This window comes from Balaenoptera acutorostrata, chromosome 6, assembly GCF_949987535.1.
Source record: "Balaenoptera acutorostrata chromosome 6, mBalAcu1.1, whole genome shotgun sequence".
Taxonomy (NCBI): domain Eukaryota; kingdom Metazoa; phylum Chordata; class Mammalia; order Artiodactyla; family Balaenopteridae; genus Balaenoptera; species Balaenoptera acutorostrata.
The window spans coordinates 115,408,540-115,434,572 of NC_080069.1; the positions used below are offsets into that span (position 1 = coordinate 115,408,540).

General features: G+C 38.5%; 1 protein-coding gene across 7 annotated transcripts in view; it reads left to right on the forward strand.

Moving 5' to 3' along the window:
* The window catches only part of GAPVD1 (GTPase activating protein and VPS9 domains 1), a 74,728-nt gene that overhangs the window by 14,888 nt on the left and 33,807 nt on the right, over positions 1-26,033 (forward strand). For 4 of the 7 annotated variants that reach the window (XM_057548070.1, XM_057548071.1, XM_057548073.1 and 1 more), the window contains exons 2-9: positions 12,199-12,416; positions 13,212-14,055; positions 15,590-15,676; positions 18,010-18,144; positions 18,291-18,480; positions 22,130-22,290; positions 24,529-24,658; positions 25,757-25,882. In XM_057548070.1, the coding sequence (XP_057404053.1) occupies positions 12,232-12,416; positions 13,212-14,055; positions 15,590-15,676; positions 18,010-18,144; positions 18,291-18,480; positions 22,130-22,290; positions 24,529-24,658; positions 25,757-25,882 (1,858 nt within the window). In that variant the 5' untranslated portion in view covers positions 12,199-12,231. Of the gene's footprint in view, positions 1-11,898; positions 11,926-12,198; positions 12,417-13,211; positions 14,056-15,589; positions 15,677-18,009; positions 18,145-18,290; positions 18,481-22,129; positions 22,291-24,528; positions 24,659-25,756; positions 25,883-26,033 lie in introns of all 7 variants that reach the window. The other 3 variants (XM_057548072.1, XM_057548074.1, XM_007194676.2) reach the window with 2 other exon arrangements.

The following is a 26,033-nucleotide window of genomic DNA, read 5'->3' on the forward strand; positions in this document are numbered from 1 at the left end:
ACTTGACATGTATGGGTATAATTGCTTTTATTTTTGTAGAAAATGTGGCAAGTGCAAGTGAGCTTTTAAGAATTTTATAGAATTTCAAAGTCCAATTTTTGACCACTCCAAAAAGAAATTATCTAACTTGGAAAATGCTGGCAAATTTCAGGGAAAAAAAAATTTATTATTGTGAAATGTGCCTAATGTTAATTTAAAAATCCTTTGATTTTACTTATGTTCTTTTTCTCAGAGCACCTTGTGACAATGCAGTTAGCAAAGATATGTGAGAACTTCTTGTGTTTGGCTGTGGTATTGGGGGTTGGGGATACATAGGTCTAAGAGATGTTCTCATCCTTTGAGGGGACCCTTCATTCTTTTTTTTTTTTTTTTTAATTTTTTAAATTATTATTATTTTTTTTATTTATTTTTGTCTGTGTTGGGTCTTCGTTTCTGTGCGAGGGCTTTCTCTAGTTGTGGCAAGCGGGGGCCACTCTTCATCGCGGTGCGCGGGCCTCTCACTATCGTGGCCTCTCTTGTTGCGGAGCACAGGCTCCAGATGCGCAGGCTCAGTAGTTGTGGCTCACAAGCCTAGTTGCTCCGCGGCATGTGGGATCTTCCCAGACCAGGGCTCGAACCCGTGTCCCCTGCATTGGCAGGCGGAGTCTCAACCACTGCGCCACCAGGGAAGCCCGGGACCCTTCATTCTTGCTGGAAGGACAAGATATAGACACTAAAGATGAAAATAGGGAATTCCCTGGCGGTCCAGTGGTTAGGACTTGGCGCTTTCACTGCTGAGGGCCTGGGTTCAGTCTCTGGTCGGGGAACTAAGATCCTGCAAGCTGAACACCTCGGACAAAAAAAAAAAAAAAAAAAAAAGGTGAAAACAGAAATTAACAGTTCCAATTTAATGGTATGGATAAGCACTGCTTTAAGAGTTCAGAGTTGGGATTTATCACTGGGGGCAGACTATATGGTTGGGAAGGAAGGTTTTATTGAGCCAGGCCTTGGAAATTAGAAGGAGCAAATAAGGTGATATAAATATAAACATGAAGGTGAATTGAAAATAAAAATGAAAAGGCAGATTTGCTGGAACAGGAGGGTTCATATAGGGAAATAGTGTGAGATAGGACTGGAGGTGAGGGTTAAGGCAAGGTTGGCCCTTAAACATTAGGTTAAGGAGTTTGGAAATTATCCGCTAAGAAGTAAGGAATAAATGTAAATTTTGAGCACTTTTGTTTTTCCTTTAAGTCTTCATGAAACTTCCACATAATATATTTAATGTTTTCAGTACGGTGTGCTTATTTTAATTAGCATCTATTGATAATTTCATAGTGTTTACCTCTTCTTTTCCTGTCCATCAAAGACTACACCTCTGTTCCTCCTGTGTTATTTCTACCTCTGCTTATGATGTTTCTAACGTGAATAGGTTATTGAAATACCTCTTTTTCATTCATATATTCATTCAGCAAATGTGTACTACTGAATGCCCGTGATGTGACGGGTTCTATTCTAGTCAGTGTGAATAGGGCAGGGAAGAAATTAGGCAAAAATCCCTCCTCTTAGGGAGTTTACATTTTCTTGGGGAGATGGACAGTACATAAGATAAATAAGTGAAATGTATAATGTGACTAGTGCTAACAAGAAAAACTAAAGCAGGGAGAGGTAGTATGTGTGTGTGGCAGGGCAGGGGTTGGAATTTTACGTAGGGTGACCAAGAAAGACCTCATTGAAGAAGATGACTCTTTTTTTTTTTTTTTTTTAACTTTTGGGTTTATTTATTTATTTATTTTTATTTTATTTATGGCTGTGTTGGGTCTTCGTTTCTGTGCGAGGGCTTTCTCTAGTTGCGGCAAGTGGGTGCCACTCTTCATCGCGGTGCGCGGGCCTCTCATTATCGCGGGCTCTCTTGTTGCAGAGCTCAGGCTCCAGACGCGCAGGCTCAGTAATTGTGGCTCACGGGCCTAGTTGCTCCGCGGCATGTGGGATCTTCCCAGACCAAGGCTCGAACCCGTGTGCCCTGCATTGGCAGGCAGATTCTCAACCACTGCGCCACCAGGGAAGCCCCGAAGATGACTCTTGATAAGACCCAAAGGAAGTGAGAGACCTGGGTGGTGAGCAAGTACAAGGGTACTAGGGTGCAAGTATACCTGGCATGTTGGAGAATATGGCTGGAGCAGAGTGAATGAGGGATCCGGTAAGAGAGTGGTCGTATGTCCTTGTTTATGTCTCTTGTCTCGATGAAATTATTAATAGTGTCCGCTTTCACTCCCAGTAGTGTCCTAGTTTGGATGGTAAATTGTATGGTCTTCTGGTAATAGGAGGTGAGGTCAGAGAGGTAGGGGGGATGGAGGCAGACCATGGAAAGCCAAGAAAAGAAGCTTTTGGAGGATTTTGAGCACAGGAGTGATGTGATTTGACTTCGGATTTCACAGGCTCACTCTGGCTGCTGTGTTGAGAGTAGGCTGAGAGCAAAAACTGAAGCAGGGAGCCTGAGGAACATCTCTTCTGATGCTTCAGTTTCCTCAGTGAAGTAGGAAGCAAGGAGCTGAGAATAAGGAGAGGGGAAGAGGCTGGAGATTTGAGGAGAGATGGTGGTATGAATTAGTTGCCTGGGAGAGGGGGGGAGTCATGGATGGACTGGGGAAGTAATAGTGTGCGTATCATGCATCAGTAAGGGCTCGTATAGGGTTTGTGATCGTGAGTTTAACGTGATATTTAGCATGGTTGTGTGTGTTGGTTTTCTCATACACAGGTATAAATTAGGAGTAGGCAGAACGTTTTTTTTTTCTTTAAGATTTTTGGATGTGGACCATTTTTTTTTTAAGTCTTTATTGAATTTGTTACAATATTGCTTCTGTTTTGTTTTGGTTCTTTGGCCCTGAGGCCTGTGGGATTTAAGCTCCCCGACCAGGGATCAAACCCACACCCCCTGCATTGGAAGGCGAAGTCTTAACCACTGGATCGCCAGGGAAGTCCCGCATTGGATTTAACTGGGACTGAGGTTTAGTCGAGTGAGGGGGGCAAATTGAGAGTACATTCAGCCAGTGATCATAATGATTAACCAAGGGGTTTATGCTAGCTGTGTAAGGAGGGAAGCAGAGACAGGAGGAGAGTGAAGGTTAGCAAAAAAGGTGGTAGGATTAATGGCTTGAAAGTCTTGGTAGGGTCAAATGATCATTGGAGTTTGGGGGTGTTGAAGGAAGGAGAGAGACTATAGTATATGATGGCAACAGGGGTGGGTAGTAGGTCATAAAGTCTGATGAACTTGATTAAAGAAAGAAAATTTAGCAAGTTATCTAGTGTTCTGGGTTTATTTAAAATATCTTTAAAAAAAAAATTTATTTATTTATTTATTTATTTTGGCTGTGCCAGGCCTCAGTTGTAGCACATGGGATCTTCATTGCGGCATGTGGACTTCTTAGTTGTGGCATGCATGCAGGATCTAGTTCCCCCACCAGGGATCAAACCCAGGCTCCCTGCATTGAGAGTGCAGAGTCTTACCCACTGGACCACCAGGGAAGTCCCCTTACGTAAAATATCTTTACGAGAATGTCTTTGAAGACATTTGGGACCACTGAAGGGTTTAGAAGGTGAGTTCTTACGTAGATCAGGTGGAGCATTACTTTCATGTGTTAATTTTTTTAAGTGAAGCTATATTTGAAGGTTTTAATTTCTGAATTGCATAAATTGGTTCATATTTTGCTATGTCATTGGAAACATTTTATGCATCCTATCTTGAACAGTATTTTGGTTGTAATAAGACTGTGAACTCCTTGAGATTAAGGGACCTGGCTACGTTCCAGCAAAAGTCAATAATGTATTTGTTAAATTGTATTAAGGCAGCAAGAAGGATACGGTTTGAGAATTTCTAAAGTATTTTCCTCTATCATTTTATAATTAAAAAATTCTAACATACAGAAACTGTTGAAGGGTAGTACAGTGATCACCATATACCCACCAACCAGATTCAACAGTGGTTTACATTTTGCTGCCTTTAAAAAATCTTTTAGTTTTTTTGAGCCATGTACAAGTGAGTTCCAGACATCCTAACAATTTACTTCTACGTACTTTAGTGTGCATCTCTTAAAAATAATTCACCTGTGTAACCACACGATTTCTGAGTCATTCTTGTAGAGATCAGGACTATAATAATAGTGTACTGGCTCTATCACCTCTCACCCCTGTGGCCTTATGTAAGTTACATAATATCCCTGAGCCTCAGTTTCTTTTGTGGCAAAGTACCTGTCTCAGAGGGATGTTACGAAGATTAAGTGTGTAAAGTTCTTAGAACCATACCAGGCACAATTTTCAGTTTATAAAGTGTTTTCTCATACGATACGAAATTGTGGTGAATAACACCACCACCAACCCTTGTCACCAGAGTTGGAAACTTCTACCTCGCCTTCCCCATGTGTAGGTGTAAGCAAATCTTGTATTTTCTATCTCCAGTATCTCTCAAATTTGTCCTGTTTTTTCCATTGCCACTGCAACATTTCTTTTTTTGTTTGTTTGTTTTTAACATCTTTATTGGAGTATAATTGCTTTACAATGGTGTGTTAGTTTCTGCTTTATAACAAAGTGAATCAGTTATACATATACATATATTCCCATATCTCTTCCCTCTTGCGTCTCCCTCCCTCCCACCCTCCCTATCCCACCCCTCTAGGTGGTCACAAAGCACCAAGCTGATCTCCCTGTGCTATGCGGCTGCTTCCCACTAGCTATCTATTTTACATTTGGTAGTGTATATATGTCCATGCCACTCTCTCACTTTGTCCCAGCTTACCCTTCCCCCTCCCCGTGTCTTCAGGTCCATTCTCTAGTAGATCTGTGTCTTTATTCCCATCTTGCCCCTAGGTTCTTCATGACCATATATATATATTTTTTTTTAAGATTCCATATATATATGTTAGCATACGGTATTTGTTTTTCTCTTTCTGACTTACTTCACTCTGTATGACAGATTCTAGGTCCATCCACCTCACTACAAATAACTCAATTTCGTTTCTTTTTATAGCTGAGTAAATATTCCATTGTATATATGTGCCACATCTTCTTTATCCATTCGTCTGTCGATGGACACTTAGGTTACTTCCATGTACTGGCTATTGTAAATAGAGCTGCAATGAACATTGTGGTGCATGACTCTTTTTTTTTTTTTTTGCATGATTCTTTTTGAATTATGGTTTTCTCAGGGTATATGCCCAGTAGTGGGATTGCTGGGTCATATGGTAGTTCTATTTTCAGTTTCTTAAGGAACCTCCATACTGTTCTCCATAGTGGCTGTATCAGTTTACATTCCCACCAACAGTGCAAGAGGGTTCCCTTTTCTCCACACCCTCTCCAGCATTTATTGTTTGTAGATTTTTTGAGGATGGCCATTCTGACCAGTGTGAGATGATATCTCATTGTAGTTTTGATTTGCATTTCTCAATGATTAATGATGTTGAGCAATTTTTCATGTGTTTGTTGGCAATCTGTATATCTTCTTTGGAGAAATGTCTATTTAGGTCTTCTGCCCATTTTTGGATTGGGTTGTTTGTTTTTTTGATATTGAGCTGCATGAGCTGCTTGTAAATTTTGGAGATTAATCCTTTGTCAGTTGCTTCATTTGCAAATATTTTCTCCCATTCTGAGGGTTGTCTTTTCATCTTGTTTATGGTTTCCTTTGCTGTGCAAGAGCTTTGAAGTTTCATTAGGTCCCATTTGTTTATTTTTGTTTTTATTTCCATTTCTCTAGGAGGTGGGTCAAAAAGGATCTTGCTGTGATTTATGTCATAGAGTGTTCTGCCTATGTTTTCCTCTAAGAGTTTGATAGTGTCTGGCCTTACATGTAGGTCTTTAATCCATTTTGAGTTTATTTTTGTGTATGGTGTTAGGGACTGTTCTAATTTCATTCTTTTACATGTAGCTGTTCAGTTTTCCCAGCACCACTTATTGAAAAGGCTGTCTTTTCTCCATTGTATATTCTTGCCTCCTTTATCAAAGGTAAGGTGACCATATGTGCGTGGGTTTATCTCTGGGCTTTCTATCCTGTTCCATTGATCTATATTTCTGTTTTTCTGCCAGTACCATACTGTCTTGATTACTGTAGCTTTGTAGTATAGTCTGAAGTCAGAGAGCCTGTTTCCTCCTGCTCCATTTTTCTTTCTCAAGATTGCTTTGGCTATTCAGGGTCTTTTGTGTTTCCATACAAATTGTGAATTTTTTGTTCTAGTTCTGTGAAAAATGCCAGTGGTCTTGCCTATCAACAATTTCTTAGTCTTTCTAAATCTAGTTCCATCCAAACCACCTCATCTTTTTCCTTCCTGCCAAAGTTTATGTTCTCAAATGTAAATTTGTGTTAATCCGTTTAAACTCTTTTCCCATCTCCTACAGTGCAAAGTCCCAGTGTCATTTATTTTTTTTAAATTAATTGATTTATTTATTTTTGGCTGTGTTGTGTCTTCGTTGCTGCGCGTGGGCTTTCTCTAGTTGCAGCGAGCGGGGGCTACTCTTCGTTGTGGTGCGCAGGTTTCTCATTGCAGTGGCTTGTTGCAGAGCATGGGCTCTAGGCGTGCGGGCTTCAGTAGTTGTGGTTCATGGGCGGGCTCTAGAGCGCAGGCTCAGTAGTTGTGGAGCACGGGCTTAGTTGCTCCACGGCACGTGGGATCTTCCCGGACCAGGGATCGAACCCGTGACCCCTGCATTGGCAGGCGGATTCTTAACTGCTGTGCCATTAGGAAAGTCCAGTCCCAGTTTCTTAACACTGGCTTCTGTGTACCTTCGGTCTCTGTGGCCTTATCTCATTATACATTTCCTCCCCTACCCCCAGCCTCACTCTTAACACACACAACACATGCCCCCAGACTGTAGCAAGCCATGTGTAGTTCTCTGAATGTACTGTGTCACACACTTCTGTGCCTTTGCTTGATTGGCTGCCTGTATCTGGAAGTCTACCCCTACCCATTATCCTCTTTATGTCTGGCAAATACTTATCCCCCACCCCCCATACTTGTCTTTTAAGACTAGGCACAGGTACCTAACTCCTTAGTCATTCCTTCTCTTTTGTCTGTACTCTACGTTGTACAGCCTTCATTCAGCCGTAGTATTGTACCCATAACATTTTGGGGCAGCCATCTGCTTGCGTGTCTGCCTTGTTCTATTAGATTAGGAAGTCCTTGAGGGCACATACTAGATTTTATCCTTTTTTTGTATCCCTAGTACCTAATATGTTTCTCATGCCAGGCACAAAATAAATGTAGATACTGTGTCCACATTTTATGGATGAAAAAACCCCTGAGGTTCAGAGAATATGCATTATATACCCAAGGTAACAGAACTAATTAATGAAGCATACAGATCTTTTTTTAAAAGATTTTTTGACGTGGACCATTTTTAAAGTCTTTATTGAATTTGTTACAGTATTACTTCTGTTTTATGTTTTGGGGTTTTGGCTGTGAGGCATGTGGGATCTTAGCTCCCTGACCAGGGATCGAACCTGCACCCCCTGCCCTGGACCACCAGGGAAGTCCCCAAAGCATACAGATCTTTAAGAGCCCATTTCAGTACTATTTTCATTAACTGTAATGTTTCTCATAGTTACAGCCATTTGTTCAGTGATTCTGTTCTTAGTCTGTGGATCTAGAGCCCCCTAGAGGATGTTAGAATTCCCTCAGGGAAGTCTGCAAAGTCATACGTGTTTTCTTCGGGCTGAGTTAATACGATTATGTATGTGTGTATGGCACCAATTTCTTTGAATGTACCCAGATGCTTTTGTGAGTTAATAGTGAATCATCTTGGTGAAGTAGACATATTTAAACCTTTTGAGAGGAAAGCACTCTGAGGGTTTTAATACAGGAGACTTGGAATAATAGCTTTGTATAGTTCGCTAGGGAATTGATAAGGTACAAGAAAGTTTTTAAAGCAGTTAAATTCAAGTTAGATGATAATATCTGAGACTTTTCTAGTCATCAGTAGTTCATTAAAATAAAAGAAAAAATTTTAATTTCTGAAATCAAACTTAATTAAAAATTGTTGAATCTATTTCTTTAAATAAGGTGGCTTTAAATATATTTCCATCTGCTACCATAATGTTCAACTCTTTTTTTTAGTCTTAGCACCAAAAATATTTATTTCATATATATGAACATATTTTCATTGGATCTGTAAACATATTGAGAGTTCTGTGAGCTAGGTTGTCACCTCTTTCAGAATCTGAATTCACTACAAATTGTATTTTATCAATTCCAAATAAATCCATTATGAATCTGATTGGCTGGGACAACTTTTTTTTTTTCTAGCTTTATTGAACTATAATTGACATATAACATTGTGTAAGTTTGTCATATAATGATGATTTGGTACACATACATTGCAAAATGTTTACCACAGTAAGGTTAGTTAACACATCCTTCACCTCATGTAATTACCATTTTCTTGTTACTATGGTGAGAACATTTAAAGCTTTACTCTCATAGCAGCTTTTAAGTATATAATCATGTTTAATTCTTTTTAAAAAATTTTTATTGAAGTATAGTTGATTTACAATGTTGTGTTTAATTTCTGCTGTACAGCAAAGTGACTCAGTTATACATATATGTATCCTTTTTCATATTCTTTTCCATTATGGTTTATCACAGGATATTGAATATAGTTCCCTGTGCTATACAGTAGGACCTTGTTTATCCATCCTATATGTAATAGTTTGCATCTGCTAATCCCAAACTCCCAGTCCTTTCCTTCCCCACCCCTAATGTTTAATTCTTAATGAGAAGCATTTTTCTAACTTAATGACTGCTGCCTCGACACAATGTTGTATTCTGCTATTTGGCCCACAAGAGCTTCTGTTGCTGAGATAAAATGTTCGTGGGTCTGGCAGGCATTCTAGCTTCAAGGGTGTAGCTTAAATAATAATGCTTTAAAATATGTGTGCTATTTTTATCAGTTTGTTTAGCTACTAGATAAACAAGAATTGTGTGATTTCATTCATTCCTTTGGCAAATACTTATTCAACTCCTGCTGTGAACCAAGCCCTCTCCTCAGCCCTGAAATTAAAGCAGTAAGTCGACAAAACAGACAAATCTTGGCCTTGGCAGCCCTTGCCTTTCAGTGGGGGAGCCATACTCTAAGCATGATGAACATGCATGTAACAACAACGCATGCTGGGTTGGGGCAAGTGCTTTAAAAAAAAAAAAAAAAAAAAAGGCCAGAAGAGGGAATAGGAAGTGATATTTTCTGTTTTAGAATGATTTGTCTCAGAAGGCCTTTCTGAATAGACATTTGAGCAGAGACCTGAATGAACTAAAGGCACCAGCCTTGCATAGGAATCTGGAGGAATAGCCTTCCAGAGAGAGGGTTCAGCAAATGCAGAGGCTTTGAGGAAGGGGCATGCTTGATCTGTTCAAGAGGAGGCCAGCGTGTCTGGAGCTGTGTGAGCAGGAGTTAGAATGGCAGGAGATGAGGTTGGAGGAATAGCAGGGTTAGATCATGTGGGACTTTCAGATTTCATTCTAAGTGTAAAATAAGCCTTTGGACAGCTTCTAGTGGGGGAATAAAGTGGTCTGACTTAAATTTAAAGGATGTTCTATGCTATGTAGAGACTCCAGTAGTACAAGAAATGAAGCAGGAGTTCAGTTAGGAAGTAGTGGTTAGAGACCTTTGGGTGAGAGATGATGATGGAGGTGGTGAGATGTGTTTTGAAGAAAGAGTCAACAGGCTATGTTGATTGATTGCAGTGTGAAAGAGAGCAGGCAAGGAAAGTCCAGTGTTGATAAATAGACACGGGACTTTTTTTTTTTTTTTTTAATTTATTTATTTATTTATTTTTGGCTGCGTTGGGTCTTCATTGCTGCGCACGGGCTTTCTCTAGTTGCGTTGAGCGGGGGCTACTCTTTGTTGCAGTGCACGGGTTTCTCATTGCGGCAGTTTCTCTTGTTGCGGAGCACGGGCTCTAGGCGTGCGGGCTTCAGTAGTTGTGGCTCGCGGGCTCAGTAGTTGTGGCTCACGGGCTCTAGAGCGCAGGCTCAGTAGTTGTGGCGCACGGGCTTAGTTGCTCCGCGGCATGTGGGATCTTCCCGGACCAGGGCTCGAACCCGTGTCTCCCGCATTGGCAGGCGGATTCTTAACCACTGCGCCACCAGGGAAGCCCTTTTTTTTTTTTTTTTTTGGTAATTGACAAGGAAATTTAGTTATTTCTGAGATATACATTTTAAAGTAATAACTAGAATTATGACTTATAACATTATACCAGAACATATAAGATTTTTAGAAATTTCATGTAATGTCTGAAACATTTATATTAACATATTTCCATACAAATAACCCAAAGCAAGTTTAGTATTAGTTGTTTTTTTGTTTGTTTGTTTGATTTTTTTTTATACTGTAGGTTCTTATTAGTCATCAATTTCATACACATCAGTGTATACATGTCAATCCCAATTGCCCAATTCAGCACACCACCATCCCCACCCCACCACGGTTTTCCCCCCTTGGTGTCCACACGTTTGTTGTCTACATCTGTGTCTCAACTACTGCCCTGCAAACCGGTTCATCTGTACCATTTTTCTAGGTTCCACATACATGCGTTAATAAACGATATTTGTTTTTCTCTTTCTGACTTACTTCACTCTGTATGACAGTCTTTAGATCCGTCCACGTCTCAACAAATGACTCAATTTCGTTCCTTTTTATGGCTGAGTAATATTCCATTGTATATATGTACCACATCTTCTTTATCCATTCGTCTGTCGATGGGCATTTAGGTTGCTTCCATGACCTGGCTATTGTAAATAGTGCTGCAGTGAACATTGTGGTGCATGTGTCTTTTTGAATTATGGTTTTCTCTGGGTATATGCCCAGTAGTGGGATTGCTGGGTCATATGGTAATTCTATTTGTAGTTGTTTAAGGAACCTCCATATTGTTCTCCACAGTGGCAGTATCAATTTACATTCCCACCAACAGTGCAAGAGGGTTCCCTTTTCTCCACACCCACTCCAGCATTTGTTGTTTGTAGATTTTCTGATGATGCCCATTCTAACTGGTGTGAGGTGATACCTCATTGTAGATTTTTTTTTTTAAGATTTTTTTTTTTATTTTAATGTGGACCATTTTTGAAGTCTTTATTGAATTTGTTACAGTATTGCTTCTATTCTGTGTTTTTGGTTTTTTGGCCCTGAGGCATGTGGGATCTTAGCTCCCCGACCAGGGATCGAACCTGCACCCCCTGCATTGGAAGGCGAAATCTTAACCACTGGACTGCCAGGGAAGTCCCCTCATTGTAGTTTTGATTTGCATTTCTCTAATAATTAGTGATGTTGAGCAGCTTTTCATGTGCTTCTTGGCTATCTGTATGTCTTCTTTGGAGAAATGTCTATTTACGTCTTCTGCCCATTTTTTGATTGGGTTGTTTGTTTCTTTAATGTTGAGCTGCATGAGCCTTTTATATACTTTGGAGATTAATCCTTTGTCCGTTGATTCGTTTGCAAATATTTTCTCCCATTCTGAGGGTTGTCTTTTCTGTCTTGTTTATGGTTTCCTTTGCTGTGCAAAAGCTTTGAAGTTTCATTAAGTCCCATTTGTTTATTTTTGTTTTTATTTCCATTACTGTAGCAGGTGGATCAAAAAAGGTCTTGCTGTGATTTATGTCAAAGAGTGTTCTTCCTATGTTTTCCTCTAAGAGTTTTATAATGTCCGGTCTTACATTTAGGTCTGTAATCCATTTTGAGTTTATTTTTGTGTATGGTGTTAGGGAGTGTTATAATTTCATTCTTTTACATGTAGCTGTCCAGTTTTCCCAGCACCACTTATTGAAGAGACTGTCTTTTCTCCATTATATATCTTTGCCTCCTTTGTCGTAGATTAGTTGACCACAGGTACGTGGGTTTATCTTCGGGCTTTCTATCTTGTTCCATTGATCTATGTTTCTGTTTTTGTAGACACCGGACTTGAAGGATACATGCAAGGTATTTACAGTGGCTGCCTCTGAGCACTGGCCTTATTAAGAGCTTTTCTCTTTTTCTTCTTCTTTTTTTTTTTTTTTGCTTATCTGTGTTTATCCGTTTTTCTGTACTGAACCTGTAATGCTTCTGTTGTAAAATATATATATAGATAGATTATTTTAAAACTAGAGCTAACCATGATACTAAATGTAGCCTAATATTTAATGTGTTCTCCTACTCCCTTTGATTTTTGGAAAACAATTTAAGTGACATAAAAATTTTTTCTTTTTACTCTAGTGATCAGCCTTTGTACCTTCTCCACATTTGAAGATGGTGAAGCTAGATATTCATACTTTGGCCCATCACCTCAAGCAGGAACGCTTATATGTAAACTCTGAGAAACAGCTCATTCAGAGGCTCAATGCAGATGTACTTAAGACAGCTGAAAAGTTGTATCGTACAGCATGGATCGCTAAGCAACAGAGAATTAATTTGGATCGGCTTATTATAACCAGGTAAAGAAAAGGTTTTGAGGTCTTAAATGTTATGAACCACTATAATTCTGCTTATAGCAGTTAATAACTGCTAACTGCAAATAAACAAATCTATTTCCAACAAAGTGCATGGTTTAAGATATTTTAAATCAGCATCTCAATGGTGTCTTTGCTTATTTTGCTTAATTAACCTATTAACCTAAGCACAGTTGTAGAGAATTATAACTTAAGCATTAATATTTTATACCATACCAGTTAATTTTGTATCTTGGCATTATGTAACATTTTATTATTGTAGAGAGTGAATTATCTTGTGTTCTGCTTTTCTCCTAATATTATTTAATATATACATTTTCATGTTTTGCTATTGTATATCTACTTTTCAGTTTTAGAAACCTCATTTTTCACTGTGTTAATACCTTATTGTTCTGTTGTTCCAAGAAGCAGTTTTCAAGTCTAGAAATAGTGGTGCTGTGGTATACTGTCGAGAAAAGAAGCCAGACATAGAAGAGTACATACTGTATGAGTCCATGTATATGAAGTTCAAAAAGAGGCAGGACTGATCTTCAATGATAGAAGTCAGAATAATGGTTATTTCTCAGTACTTTTCATTGAAACTGTCTTAATATGAAGAATTTGTCCTACTTTTTGGTTTTGACTTTCTTTACACATTTACATGCTGGTGGTCTAAAAGATTTTAGCAATTCTGAGTGATCTCATTGCCATGACTATCATCAACTCACATTTCCATGTTTTAGTATGGTATATTATTATTGTTGTTAATTTTATTATTTTGCTTGTTTGCTTGTTTTTTAGTGCTGAAGCTTCCCCTGCTGAATGTTGCCAACATGCCAAGATTTTGGAAGATACACAGTTTGTTGATGGGTATAAGCAGTTGGGATTTCAGGAGACTGCTTACGGAGAATTCTTAAGTCGATTAAGGGAAAATCCTCGTCTTATTGCCTCCTCTTTGGTTGCCGGAGAGAAACTTAATCAGGAGAACACACAAAGTGTTATTTACACAGTTTTTACCTCTCTCTATGGCAACTGCATTATGCAAGAAGATGAAAGCTACCTCCTTCAGGTGTTGAGATACTTGATTGAATTTGAACTTAAAGAAAGTGACAACCCCAGGCGACTTTTGAGGAGAGGAACTTGTGCCTTCAGCATCTTATTTAAACTTTTTTCTGAAGGACTGTTTTCTGCCAAACTTTTCCTCACAGCAACTTTACATGAGCCAATCATGCAGCTGCTTGTTGAAGATGAGGATCACCTGGAAACAGATCCAAACAAGCTAATTGAGAGGTTCTCCCCATCTCAACAGGAAAAACTCTTTGGAGAGAAAGGCTCAGATAGATTCAGGCAGAAGGTTCAAGAGATGGTGGATTCCAACGAGGCCAAACTAGTGGCTTTGGTGAACAAATTTATTGGTTATCTCAAACAGAACACATACTGCTTTCCACATAGTTTGAGATGGATTGTGTCACAGATGTACAAAACTCTCTCCTGTGTAGATAGACTGGAAGTTGGGGAGGTCAGAGCAATGTGTACTGACCTCCTGTTGGCCTGCTTCATTTGTCCTGCGGTTGTCAATCCAGAACAGTATGGAATAATTTCTGATGCTCCTATTAATGAGGTGGCAAGATTTAATCTGATGCAGGTATGCTTTTGCTAGGCATTCAGCTTAGAGTCAGTTGATGGGGCAGTGGGAGTGGGAACAGAAAATATGATGACATTATTCATATATTCTTACCATTCCTTTTCCCCAAACTGTCCTAAATATTTGCTTCTTACATTGTGTTGGTTTTTAAATGGAGTCCTCAAACACTTGAATGTATAGTTGAATTTGATTTTCTAGAACAAGCCCTTACCCCTTTCCCATGATTTCAAAATCCAGAATGACTGAAAATTGAGTGTCTTTTATACTTCATTTGGTAACAAAACCTAACCTGAACTAACATGAGGCTATTTATAATTGTTAGTTATTCCATTTCATGTTCATGAATATTCATGTTTTGCTGCAGGAATGTTAATGTATCTGATTATAGGAAGCCAGCCTAAATACTGGACATGTTACATGTATGCAGTAACCAACCTTTCTAAAATCTCCAAATTTTGAAATCTGAAACTCCTCTGGACCTAAAAGTTTCAGAAAGAGGATTTTTGGATCTATGTTAGTGCTTTTTTCCCTAATCATCTGAACTACTGAAATCGTGTTATTATTTCTTAAGGGATTCTTTTAATTATATCTTATCCCCAGAAATACTGTGAGGAAGAGACAGAATTTATTTGGAATAGAATATGTCTTGTCTTTGGATGATTATTTTTTTAATGATAAGCTTTTTTTTCATGATCAGTTCTATCATATTGGGGTGTTTAGAAATTAACTATATAGGCATCCCTGAAATAAAAATTTTTTATCATCTCTGAAACACTAAATTTATTCTTATGATAATGTTGTTATAGTTTTATTTTTGTCATTCCATTGGAGGTTGAATCACATCTTTTCAAAATGAGTAAAAAGGGGGATTGTCCTAGGTATGAAGATGATGCTATATGATAATAACTTTCAGCAAAGTGTCTTTAGAGAGAGTGGAGTAACAGTTCACTTTTGGCAGTAAAGAACTGGCTCTGTGAATTAATATTTACTTTCAAAACAGCTTATGTTCTGAAGGAATTCTTTGCTTTTAAGTCTAGAAAAAAAATTTACCTTGAGTACTTTATGAACTATAGGGAAAAGTACTTAATAATAACTTGAGATAGTTTGAGTCAGCTTTTACAAATTAATTAAATTTCTAAACACATGAAAAGTACAGCAGCAGAAACAAAGGTGTGTACCTTCATTTCCTAATGTTGTAGTAATGTGCATTAAAGACAAAGCAAAATTTCCTACTTATTCTTTATAACTCAATTTAAATGTAATAAAATATAGTAAAAGCTGACATAGACAAGATGCACATTTTATTTGGTATCCTATTTTGTATGCCTGGTCAGGTGGTGTGAATATTCTTTTTTTTTTTTTTTGAATTTTATTTTATTTATTTTTTTTATATAGCAGGTTCTTATTAGTTATCCCTTTAGTGTGTTAATATTCCTATGAAATAGATTTATAGAATGGAATGGAAGTGCTTTCACAGTGAGGACTGTGTAAGTGTCTACAGCCTTTGTCTTCCCACCTCTGCTCTGGGTTGCAGGTTGGCCGCCTTTTGCAGCAATTAGCAATGACTGGCTCCGAAGAGGGAGATCCCCGGACAAAGAGCAGCCTTGGAAAATTTGACAAAGTAAGAGTGAATACTATGTCGTGTGAAGTACTGTTGATAGAAAGTTCTGCTAAAGTATTAGTGAACCTAACTATTCTCCTTATTAAATCTTGTCCCTAGGTGATGTGTAAATTAAATACTCTTTTCAATTACCCTTGGTTTGGCTATAGAGGATACAGTGTTGGATCAGCAGCATTTAAAGGAAGATGTCATCTGTATAGCAGATTCACTTTGCTGTACAGCAGAAGCTAACAAAGCATTGTAAAGCAACTATAGTCCAATAAAAATTAATTAAGAAAATAAAGGAAGGTGTCATCAAAGATTACTAATTCTCAAAAAATATATATATAAACACCAATTATACTTCAATTAAAAAAAAAGATTACTAATTCTCACTTATAGAAATGTTGAGGAGATGCCATTGTAATGAGAGCCAAAGAGCTATTAAGATTATTTTTAAAAGTTTGATTTAGGGCCTTCCCTGGTGGTGCAGTGGTTAAGAATCCACCTGCCAATGCAGGGGACATGGGTTCGAGCCCTGGTCTGAGAAGATCCCACATGCTGTGGAGCAACTAAGCCCATGCACCACAACTACTGAGCCTGCGCTCTAGAGCCCGTGTGCCACAACTACTGAAGCCCGCGCGCCTGGAGCCTATGCTCCACAACAGGGGGAGCCACCGCAATGAGAAGCCCGCGCACTGCAATGAAGAGTAGCCCCCGCTCACCACAACTAGAGAAAGCCTGCGTGCAGCAATGAACACCCAACGTAGCCAAAAAATAAATAAAATTAAAAAAAAAAAAAAAACGTTTGATTTAAAAAAATTGTCACTAAATCAAGTCTGTGAATATATGAATCAGCAATAAATGTATAATTTTAAGTGTATTTCATAAGTTAACATAGCATTGTTCAGTTGGTATAACTAAATAAAAATTTAAGGAACTTCCCTGGTGGTCGGTGGTTAAGACTCCACGCTCCCAATGCAGAGGGCCTGGGTTCGATCCCTAGTGGGGGAACTAGATGCTGCATGCCGCAACTAAAGATCTCACGTGCTGCAACTAAAAGATCCCACACGCCACAGTGAAGATTCCGCGTGCTGCAACTAAAGACCCGGCGCAGCCAAATAAATAAATAAATATTTAAAAAAATAAAAAAAATTTAATTTATCATACTTTGAGTAGGCTGTACATTCAACCTAAAATTCAAAGGTTAGGTACTGAAGTTTCCCTTCCACCTCTGATCTCTAACCTTCATTTCCTCCCTAAATATTCTTCATGTTATCAATCTTTTGTGTGTCCTTCAAGAAGTCTGTATGTATACAAGCAAATTCCTAATATATTTTCCTAATTGCGAATGGTAGGACTGCGTGCACTGTCTGCCTCATGTTTGTTTCATATACCAGAATATTTTGGAGATTATTTTATATCAGTTCATAGAGAGTTTAATTTTTTTTTTTTTTTTAAGGATTTTCTTATTTATTTATTTATTTATTTATTTATTTATTTATTTATTTTTGGCTGTGTTGGGTCTTCGGTTCGTGCGAGGGCTTTCTCCAGTTGCGGCAAGCGGGGGCCACTCTTCATCGCGGTGCGGGGACCGCTCTTCATCGCGGTGCGCGGGCCTTTCTCTATCGCGGCCCCTCCCGTCGCGGGGCACAGGCTCCAGACGCGCAGGCTCAGCAATTGTGGCTCACGGGCCCAGCTGCTCCGTGGCATGTGGGATCTTCCCAGACCAGGGCTCGAACCCGTGTCCCCTGCATTAGCAGGCAGATTCTCAACCACTGCGCCACCAGGGAAGCCCGAGAGTTTAATTTTTTTAAATGTTAGGTTTAATATAATTTTCAAGAAGAAAAACTTTCTACATGCTTGTCCACCTCAATCAGAAATTTTGTTCCCTTTATTTATTTTTAATAAATTTATTTATTTATTTATTTATTTATTTTTGGCTGCATTGGGTCTTGGTTGCTGCACGCAGGCTTTCTCTAGTTGTGGCGAGCGGGGGCTACTCTTCATTGCGGTGCACGGGCTTCTCATTGTGGTGACTTCTCTTGTTGCGGAGCATGGGCTCTAGGCACACGGGCTTCAGTAGTTGTGGTGCGTGGGCTCAGTAGTTGTGGCTTGCGGGCTCTAGAGCGCAGGCTCGGTAGTTGTGGTGCATGGGCTTAGTTGCTCCACGGCATGTGGGATCTTCCCAGTCCAGGGCTCGAACCCATGTCCCCTGCACTGGCAGGTGGATTCTTAACCACTGTGCCACCAGGGCAGGTGGATTCTTAACCACTGCGCCACCAGAGAAGTCCCTGTTCCCTTACTTTAAAGGGGAAGTATTTCACTGTGATTTTTTTCTCCTGTTTGAACAGAGCTGTGTTGCTGCTTTCCTTGATGTGGTGATTGGAGGCCGTGCAGTGGAGACCCCGCCAATGTCCTCCGTTAATCTTCTGGAAGGGTTGAGCAGAACTGTAGTTTATATAACCTACAGTCAGCTTATTACTCTGGTAATGGCTTCATTCTTTAATAGGACTTTCTCAAAAGTCATTTATCTGAACATGGGCAGAGTCATAGATGAGTACATTGTGTGAGAAATATATATTGTGTTTGAAAAATTGATTTCATAAGCTAAATGTCCTTTTACTTTTGCCAGGTGAATTTTATGAAGAGTGTGATGTCTGGAGATCAACTGAGAGAAGATAGAATGGCTCTTGACAATTTATTGGCAAACCTACCCCAGGCAAAGCCAGGAAAAAGCAGCAGTTTGGAAATGACTCCCTATAGTACTCCTCAGCTGTCTCCAGCAACCACTCCAGCAAATAAAAAGAATCGATTGCCTATAGGTAAAGAGAATTTCTCATATTGAGGCTTTCCTTTAAATTTAATATTTCTTTCTTAGCCTTTGTTATTGCTTAGCATTTGGGAATATAGTTTTAAATAATTTGGAGAAGTTCTTCTCTTCATTTTTACTGGTGGTAATTCAATTTTTTTTTGGCTGCCTTGGGTCTTTGTTGCTGCGTGAGGGCTTTCTCTAGTTGTGGCGAGTGGGGGCTACTCTTCAATGCGGTGGCTTCTCTTGTTGTGGAGCACGGGCTCTAGGTGCGTGAGCTTCAGTAGTTGTGGCTCACAGGCTCTAGAGCGCAGGCTCAGTAGTTGTGGCGCACGGGCGTAGTTGCTCTGCGGCATGTGGGATCTTCCTGGACTAGGTCTCGAACCTGTGTCCCCTGCATTGGCAGGCGGATTCTTAACCACTGCGCCACCAGGGAAGCCCAGGCTTTAGCTTTATCTAGACATACTTGTCATAATTAATTGGAATCATGCCACTTACAATATACTTTGGTTACTGTAAGTCCTCATTTGAATTATGTAGCCCTGTTCTTTCCACAGAGTTCTAAATAATATAATAAAATAATATTATTTTAGAAATTTCTATCAGTAAAGATGAAAATATATAGTTATTATTTTTTCATTATTATTATTATTATTATTTATTTATTTATTTATGGCTGTGTTGGGTCTTCGTTTCTGTGCGAGGGCTTTCTCCAGTTGTGGCAAGTGGGGGCCACTCTTCATCGCGGTGCGCGGGCCTCTCACTGTCACGGCCTCTCTTGTTTGCGGAGCACAGGCTCCAGACGCGCAGGCTCAGTAATTGTGGCTCACGGGCCCAGTTGCTCTATGGCATGTGGGATCTTCCCAGACCAGGGCTCGAACCCGTGTCCCCTGCATTGGCAGGCAGATTCTCAACCACTGTGCCACCACGGAAGCCCCTTTTCATTATTAATAGCCAGTCTTCTATTGACTGAGTTAAGATCTTTGTTATTTTATAAAATAAGGCAAAACTTCTGTTTTGTCAATTTTAAGAAATAGGTTTAATTAAGCCTTATTTCCTTAGTAAACATTTATCCATAATAAATCTGTATAATCTGTAATAATATCTATATAAATCCACAAACAAATTAAGCATATGTATACTATGTACCAGGCACAGGGTAAGCATTTTCTAAATGTTCTTTCACATTTAATTCATGCAGAAAATCGACACAGAAAGTGGTCTGATCACTGTCCTGCAGGCGGGGCACTGTGTTCAACACTGGTGATACAAAGACCCTTAAGTCATGCCCTTACACTTAGGTTAGTTGCTGATAGTCCAGTTGGGGAGAATGAGAAGAGACCAGTACCCTTCAGTGTACTGAGTGTCTGATGGAGATAAGCATAGAGGGTTATGGGAACACCTAACTCAGCGGTGTGGTGATGCTGTCAGGAGAAGATCCGGGAGCAGGTGAAGGCTGCACTTTCTCTTGGAGGATGAATGGAAGTTAGACAAAGTAAACAAGACACAGAGAGAGTGTTTAGACCAAGGGAGCAGAGTATTTTAGGGCCAACTTTTTAACGGTCATGAGGAGCTCAGCAGCAGTTAGTGGGCATGAATAGTTATTATATTTTATACATTCTGAAGAATGGGATTTCATTTTTAAACTCCCAGGAGCTGATTTGTTAAGAATTGTCAGTTTCTTAAAATTAATCTACCTTACTTTTAACATAATATGGAATAATATTATCAACAGGAATGTGGCATCATATTCTTCAAGTCTTTGGCTTTCATCATCTCAAAACGTCAATTTTCAGAATTAAAAATAGAAAAAAAAAGAAACTTGACATTCAATGATTTTTAATATTATAGGCTATTAGCACTTTTTTAACATGAAGAAATAAATGACTTTTGGAAAAACCAGAGATTTTTTTTTCCATGATTCACTCGTGTTCTTTCGTTTCTTTTCACCCAGAGTGTCATTCATTAAATAAGAGTATAATGGAAAGTAAATTTCAGATGTTTGCCCAGTATTATTTTGTATAGTCATGTGACCTGGTCATTGAACTTATTTCATATTTTAAAAAATGTGTCCATTATTCAGAGGGTTGATTTTCTTTCTGTTTAATGCTTTCGCAACCCAGGACAACAGTTCGCAGCCATAACTGCCTGGGGTTCCTTAGCCACCAATCTTACTGCTCATATTACTCTAGTAACCCCTTTTGGTGGGTAATAGGCTGTTCCTTTTCTTATGTAACTTTTATTTAAGAAATAGTTTATGAAATTTTGCTCCATGTGCATGTTGCTTTTGCTTTATGTAAATTGGTACATGAATTTTGATTACTTGCATTTTTATAAATTATAAAGTTTGTTCCTTAAGATTCACGTAGTTGTTCATAAAGTTGAAGTTAACTTTACAATTCAAGAGAAGACAGTGAGAGTCAGCAAAGAAAGGTGTAAGTGAACCTGTTTTAGACTTTTGGAAGTTGATGTGTGCTTTGAGTTTTGAAAGTAAGAGTGATTGATGAACTGATCTACAGCATTGTGGAGAGAACATGATTGTTTATAGTTCTGTCTTCAAGTAGGTCAGCTTTCACCGAAACTGAAGTTGAAAGACTTTTATTATAATTGAGTGTTTGTGCTTCATGTCTGCACTTTTATTTGCCCTGAAAGAGTATCTATTTAGTATTCTGGATGTATTGAATCTTATTGTCCTCTGAAAAAAACCTGACACTTATCACAGAGGACTAAAGTTCATAGAGAAATTGTCACAACCTATCTAAATCTTTCAGTTTCCAAAAGTTCTTGTAAGGGAATTCCCTGGCCGTCCAGTGGTTGGGACTCCGTGCTTTCACTACCGAGGGCCCGGGTTCGATCCTTGTTGGGGAACTAAGATCCCACAGGCCGCTCAGTGCAGCCAAAAAACAAAACAAACAAACAAACACAAAAACCCACCAAAAACAAACGTTCTTGTAAGATCTATAGGATGGATTACTTTAGAAAAAGGTATTACTTATTTACTTATAAGTAGGGGAAAAACACCCCCAAGTAATTAGATCCTTCATTAATTTAGAATGTTCCCATAAAGCAGAAAGGAAACATATTCAAACAAAGAGAACTCTTCTGCATCTTTAGGAAGAGGTTAATACATTTCAGGAAAAACTGTGTTTTCAAAAACTGATTCTGGTTTTGTCAGCAGTTGCCAACGTGTATAACTTTTTATGGCTATCAGATTTCTATATGAAATTTTCTAATGCTTTTAAGTTTAGTTATTAGTATGGGAGACCTGTGGCAGTTAAATCATTTTGTAGGAGAAATAGTTGAAGATATTATACCTTGAAAAGATAAGGAATAAAGTAATGCTTTTCTTGTCACTCCCAAGTCTTAAATTGATTGGGACGTGTTTGCTGTTCTGCAGGTGTAAACTGTGTGTCACTCCCTGCCAGGTGAACATGGATCATTGTTTCTGTTGATCAATTTTGAAGGAGAATTTGTATTCGTCATTAGTAGAGTAGCTGGGAAATATGGGTTGTTTTTTCTTTTTTAATTCATATTCTCACCACTCTTTTTTTGTGCATGTGCAAATGTTCTACATTAATAGAAAATATATTTTTGTATTAATGTGCCATTTTCTTCATTTTGTCTTTTTCTCTAAATTATCTTACTTGAAATTTTTTTATTAGCAACTCGGAGCAGAAGCCGCACCAATGTTCTAATGGACTTACATATGGACCATGAAGGATCAGCTCAAGAAACCATCCAGGAAGTGCAGCCAGAAGAGGTGTTGGTCATTTCCTTAGGAACAGGTCCCCAGCTTACTCCAGGGATGATGTCAGAAAATGAGGTATGACTGTATTGTTACACTTAACTTGTAGCTATTACTGTTAAGAACTTCAGATTCTTTTCTTCTCAGTAAAGGTCACTTGCTTCTATAAATCAGTATACATTTAACAAATATTTTTCATTATCTTCAGTGGGTCTGCCATGATACCCCATCAAATGCTCAACTCCCTATGAACAGTTCTGGACGTCCTTCACATTAATAAACCTGTGGCACTGTAGTTGGTAACCAGATCCATACCAAAAGGAATTTTCCTAATAGTAGTAGAAGAGGCAGGAAGCCAGGAAATTGTGTTATGGAAATTGAGGAGACTTCTACAGTGACCTGTAGGAAATATTTTATGTTTCTTTTCTTTTTAATGATATAGTAGTGGTATTCCTGCTTTAAAGAGCCAAACAGTATTTAGAAATAATTTCTGTTCTTTGGCTGGTTGGGAAGAAATGGAAGAGATAATTGAAAGGAAAACTAAGTAAAATATTTTAAGGAAATGGGGTTGGGGATATGAGAATCAGTTTTAAGATATTTGTAAACAGAAGAGCTTGGGACAGAAGCAAGAGGAAAGAAGTTTTGACTCTAAACATAGGAGCCTCTTCTCATAGATTGTGACCTCTTGAGAAAGAAGCATTTTCTTACCTTCAGCAGTACCTGCTTATTATTCAACAAAGCCTATTCCTGGCCTGGGAAGAAGGGACCAGTTATAGTGGTTGATACAGTGATGATGGTGATTGATTAAGCGGCGTGACTTGTAGGAAAGAGGACCATCAAGATCCACAACCCTGTCCCCCCACACACATTCAAAGTGAATAAGCTGGCAAAAACTGTCAGAATCAGCTTTTTAGGAACTCTAGAATGTAATAAACTTGTGGCAACCAGGAGAATGCTTAATGAGGAAAAGAACTGCTGCGTTTCAGTAAGAGAGTCTGTGGCATTTTACTCCCCCTGTTACCGTCCCCCGACCCCCACCCCAGTGGCAGCCTTGAAGACAGCCGCCAGCATTCCTGTGCAGGGAAATATCTAGACTGTGGTATGATCCTTTTTGTTTTCGTTAATTCATACCACTCTTGAGGCCTTTAGATGGATTTTTCCTGAAGATTCATTGCACATTGCTCACTCTGATGAGTGTGAAGGTTCAAGTTATCTTAAAAATACAAAATGTAAAATCTTTATGTCTGCATTTAATTTCAAGCAAATAGGGAAAAGATTCTATTTTAAAATGACCTTTTAAAAGCATCACATGAGTAAATATATAGAGCCATTAGAAAACCTTTAATTTACTTACTTAAATGCGGAGTCAAAACAGCACCTTAAGGGTTTGTTTTTTTTTTTTTTGGCTTTGTGTTGTTTTTTCCTTTTAATTGAGGACACTGTTCTTCACATTCCAGCAGCAGCCTAGGAACCCAGTGGCTGTGAGTTCAAGTTCCAGGTGTGCTTAATACATGCTGTGACATCCAGCAAAGCACTCAGTTCTTCATTAAGTTGGAGATACACATACAGAGCTGAGTTATGAGGTTTGTGGGGAGTGAGAAGTAATTGTTATTTGGAAATCATCTAACAGATAGAAAGCTCTGTAAAAAGGCAATCCGCTCTAAGCTAGATGTGGCATAGAAGTCATACTTCGGCTTCTGGTATGGACTTTGTGGCTGTGTGTATGGTGATCAAGTGGAGGTTCTAACTAGGCTGATTAATTCTGGTGCCTACAAAATAATTTGTTTACACGTTTTTTTCCTATTAGTTAGTTTATTAACTTTTAAAAAATGCACACAAATTAATAGGTCACTTTACTGTGCCAAATGCTTTATGTGCATTTTTTATTTAATCCTCAACAACTCCATGGCATATATACTGTTACTATCACCATTTTATAGATGAAGAAGATGAGGCTCAGAGAGCTTAAAAAACTTATCCAAGTTTACATAGTTGGCCCATGGCAGAACTGGGAGGACCGGACTGCTGAGTCTGAAGCCTCCGACTCCTGCAATCCTAATCATTGCTCATCGATGTCCAATTGCCTGTTCAGTTGCTGAAACTGGTAGGGTGATGGAAAGACACAGGTTCAGTTCTTCTAAATGGTACACTTTTATCCCAGGGATACTTAAAAACTTGATTGGAGCCCTATAAATGGGTTTTCAGTTAAAAATGATAATTTAATATTAAGATGAACTTAAATATGCATTTGCCATGGTTTGTTTCCTTATCAGTAATCTCTCAGTTGTGATAAACTAATGGCATTTTATTTTTCAGGTCCTAAACATGCAGCTTTCGGATGGAGGACAAGGAGATGTCCCTGTCGATGAAAACAAACTCCACGGTAAACCTGATAAAACCTTGCGCTTTTCCCTCTGCAGTGATAATCTGGAAGGAATATCTGAAGGTGAAGGGTTACTTCATTCAAGGAGTTGTGTGATTCAAGTAATATTTTGTTTTGTGTTCTTTAAAGGAGCCTTAAAAATTACAATTATGCCACCTGTGCCTCTCACTGAGGAGAGTAATGAAGTTTTCCTCTAATGATCTTGAACAGTTGGCTGTAAAGACTGTTTCTTTGAATAAAATTGAGATTGCACGAGACCTTTGGTCATATAAAATGGAGACGATCTAAGTCTGCATTGAGACTTGAATAATACCAAGTTTTATTTCACTAGTATTAACATATACCAAAGCTTGTAGAGCTCCTTTAGAGGGATATAATGCATGTCTAAATGGAAAAAAATGGACTCACTAGTATTTCAGGGTGTTGTGTATACTGCTAATGTTTTCATGAAGCAGAAAGATACAATGGAAGTAGGATAGGAATAAAAAAGAAAATTAAAAGGCAAGATTGTAAAGTGAGAATATGTTACTCCATGTGCTAGGACAAGCTTTTTTAATGAAAAAGTTTCAATTTGACTAACATTTTAAAATAAACGTAAATGGTAATAACTTTTCCTTTATTTCTCACTTTTGAAAACATAAGTAGTGTACATTCATTCTAGAAAATGAAGGAAAAATTGAACCATCTGTGACCTTACCATTCTATTAATAACAGTTAACATTTTGGCTTTTTTATGGCAAAATTAGTCTTACGCTGTTTTGTAACCTTTTTTTGTTTAACAATATAACAGTAACATTTCCCTTTGTAATTTAGCATTCTTAAATAACATGGTTTTTAATGGCTATTTTCTTTAACTTCAAATGGACATTCATCATAATTTATTTAAACATTCTTCTGTGATTACACATGTAGATTGCTTTCACTTTTCAGACATTGTAAGAAGCACTGCAACAAGCGACCTTAGGTGAATTTTTGATTAGTTCCTTAGGATAAGTTTCTAAAAGCAGAATTTCTGGCTTAAAGGGCGTGTTTATTTATAGGGTGTAACAGCATTAAAAGCACTTTAATCAGTCTTTTTAGTCTCTTATCAAGGCATGAAAAATTACATGGTGGCTCATGACTGTCAAAAAAAGCTCACTCACAGTATAAATGTTTCTCTAGGTCCTTCAAATCGTTCTAATTCAGTATCCTCACTAGACCTGGAAGGGGAATCTGTTTCAGAACTTGGAGCAGGACCTTCTGGGAGTAATGGAGTTGAAGCTCTACAGCTGTTAGAGCATGAGCAAGGTAAAGTGAGGTTGAATTCAGCTGTTCAAGCAGCAAAGAATTTACCTGGTTGCAGAATAAACAATCTGTTTCCATGTAAGTTGGCTGTGTTCAGTTGATTATATAATGACCATTAAACTTGCATTTACTCATAGTTCCTTCAGTTCTTAAA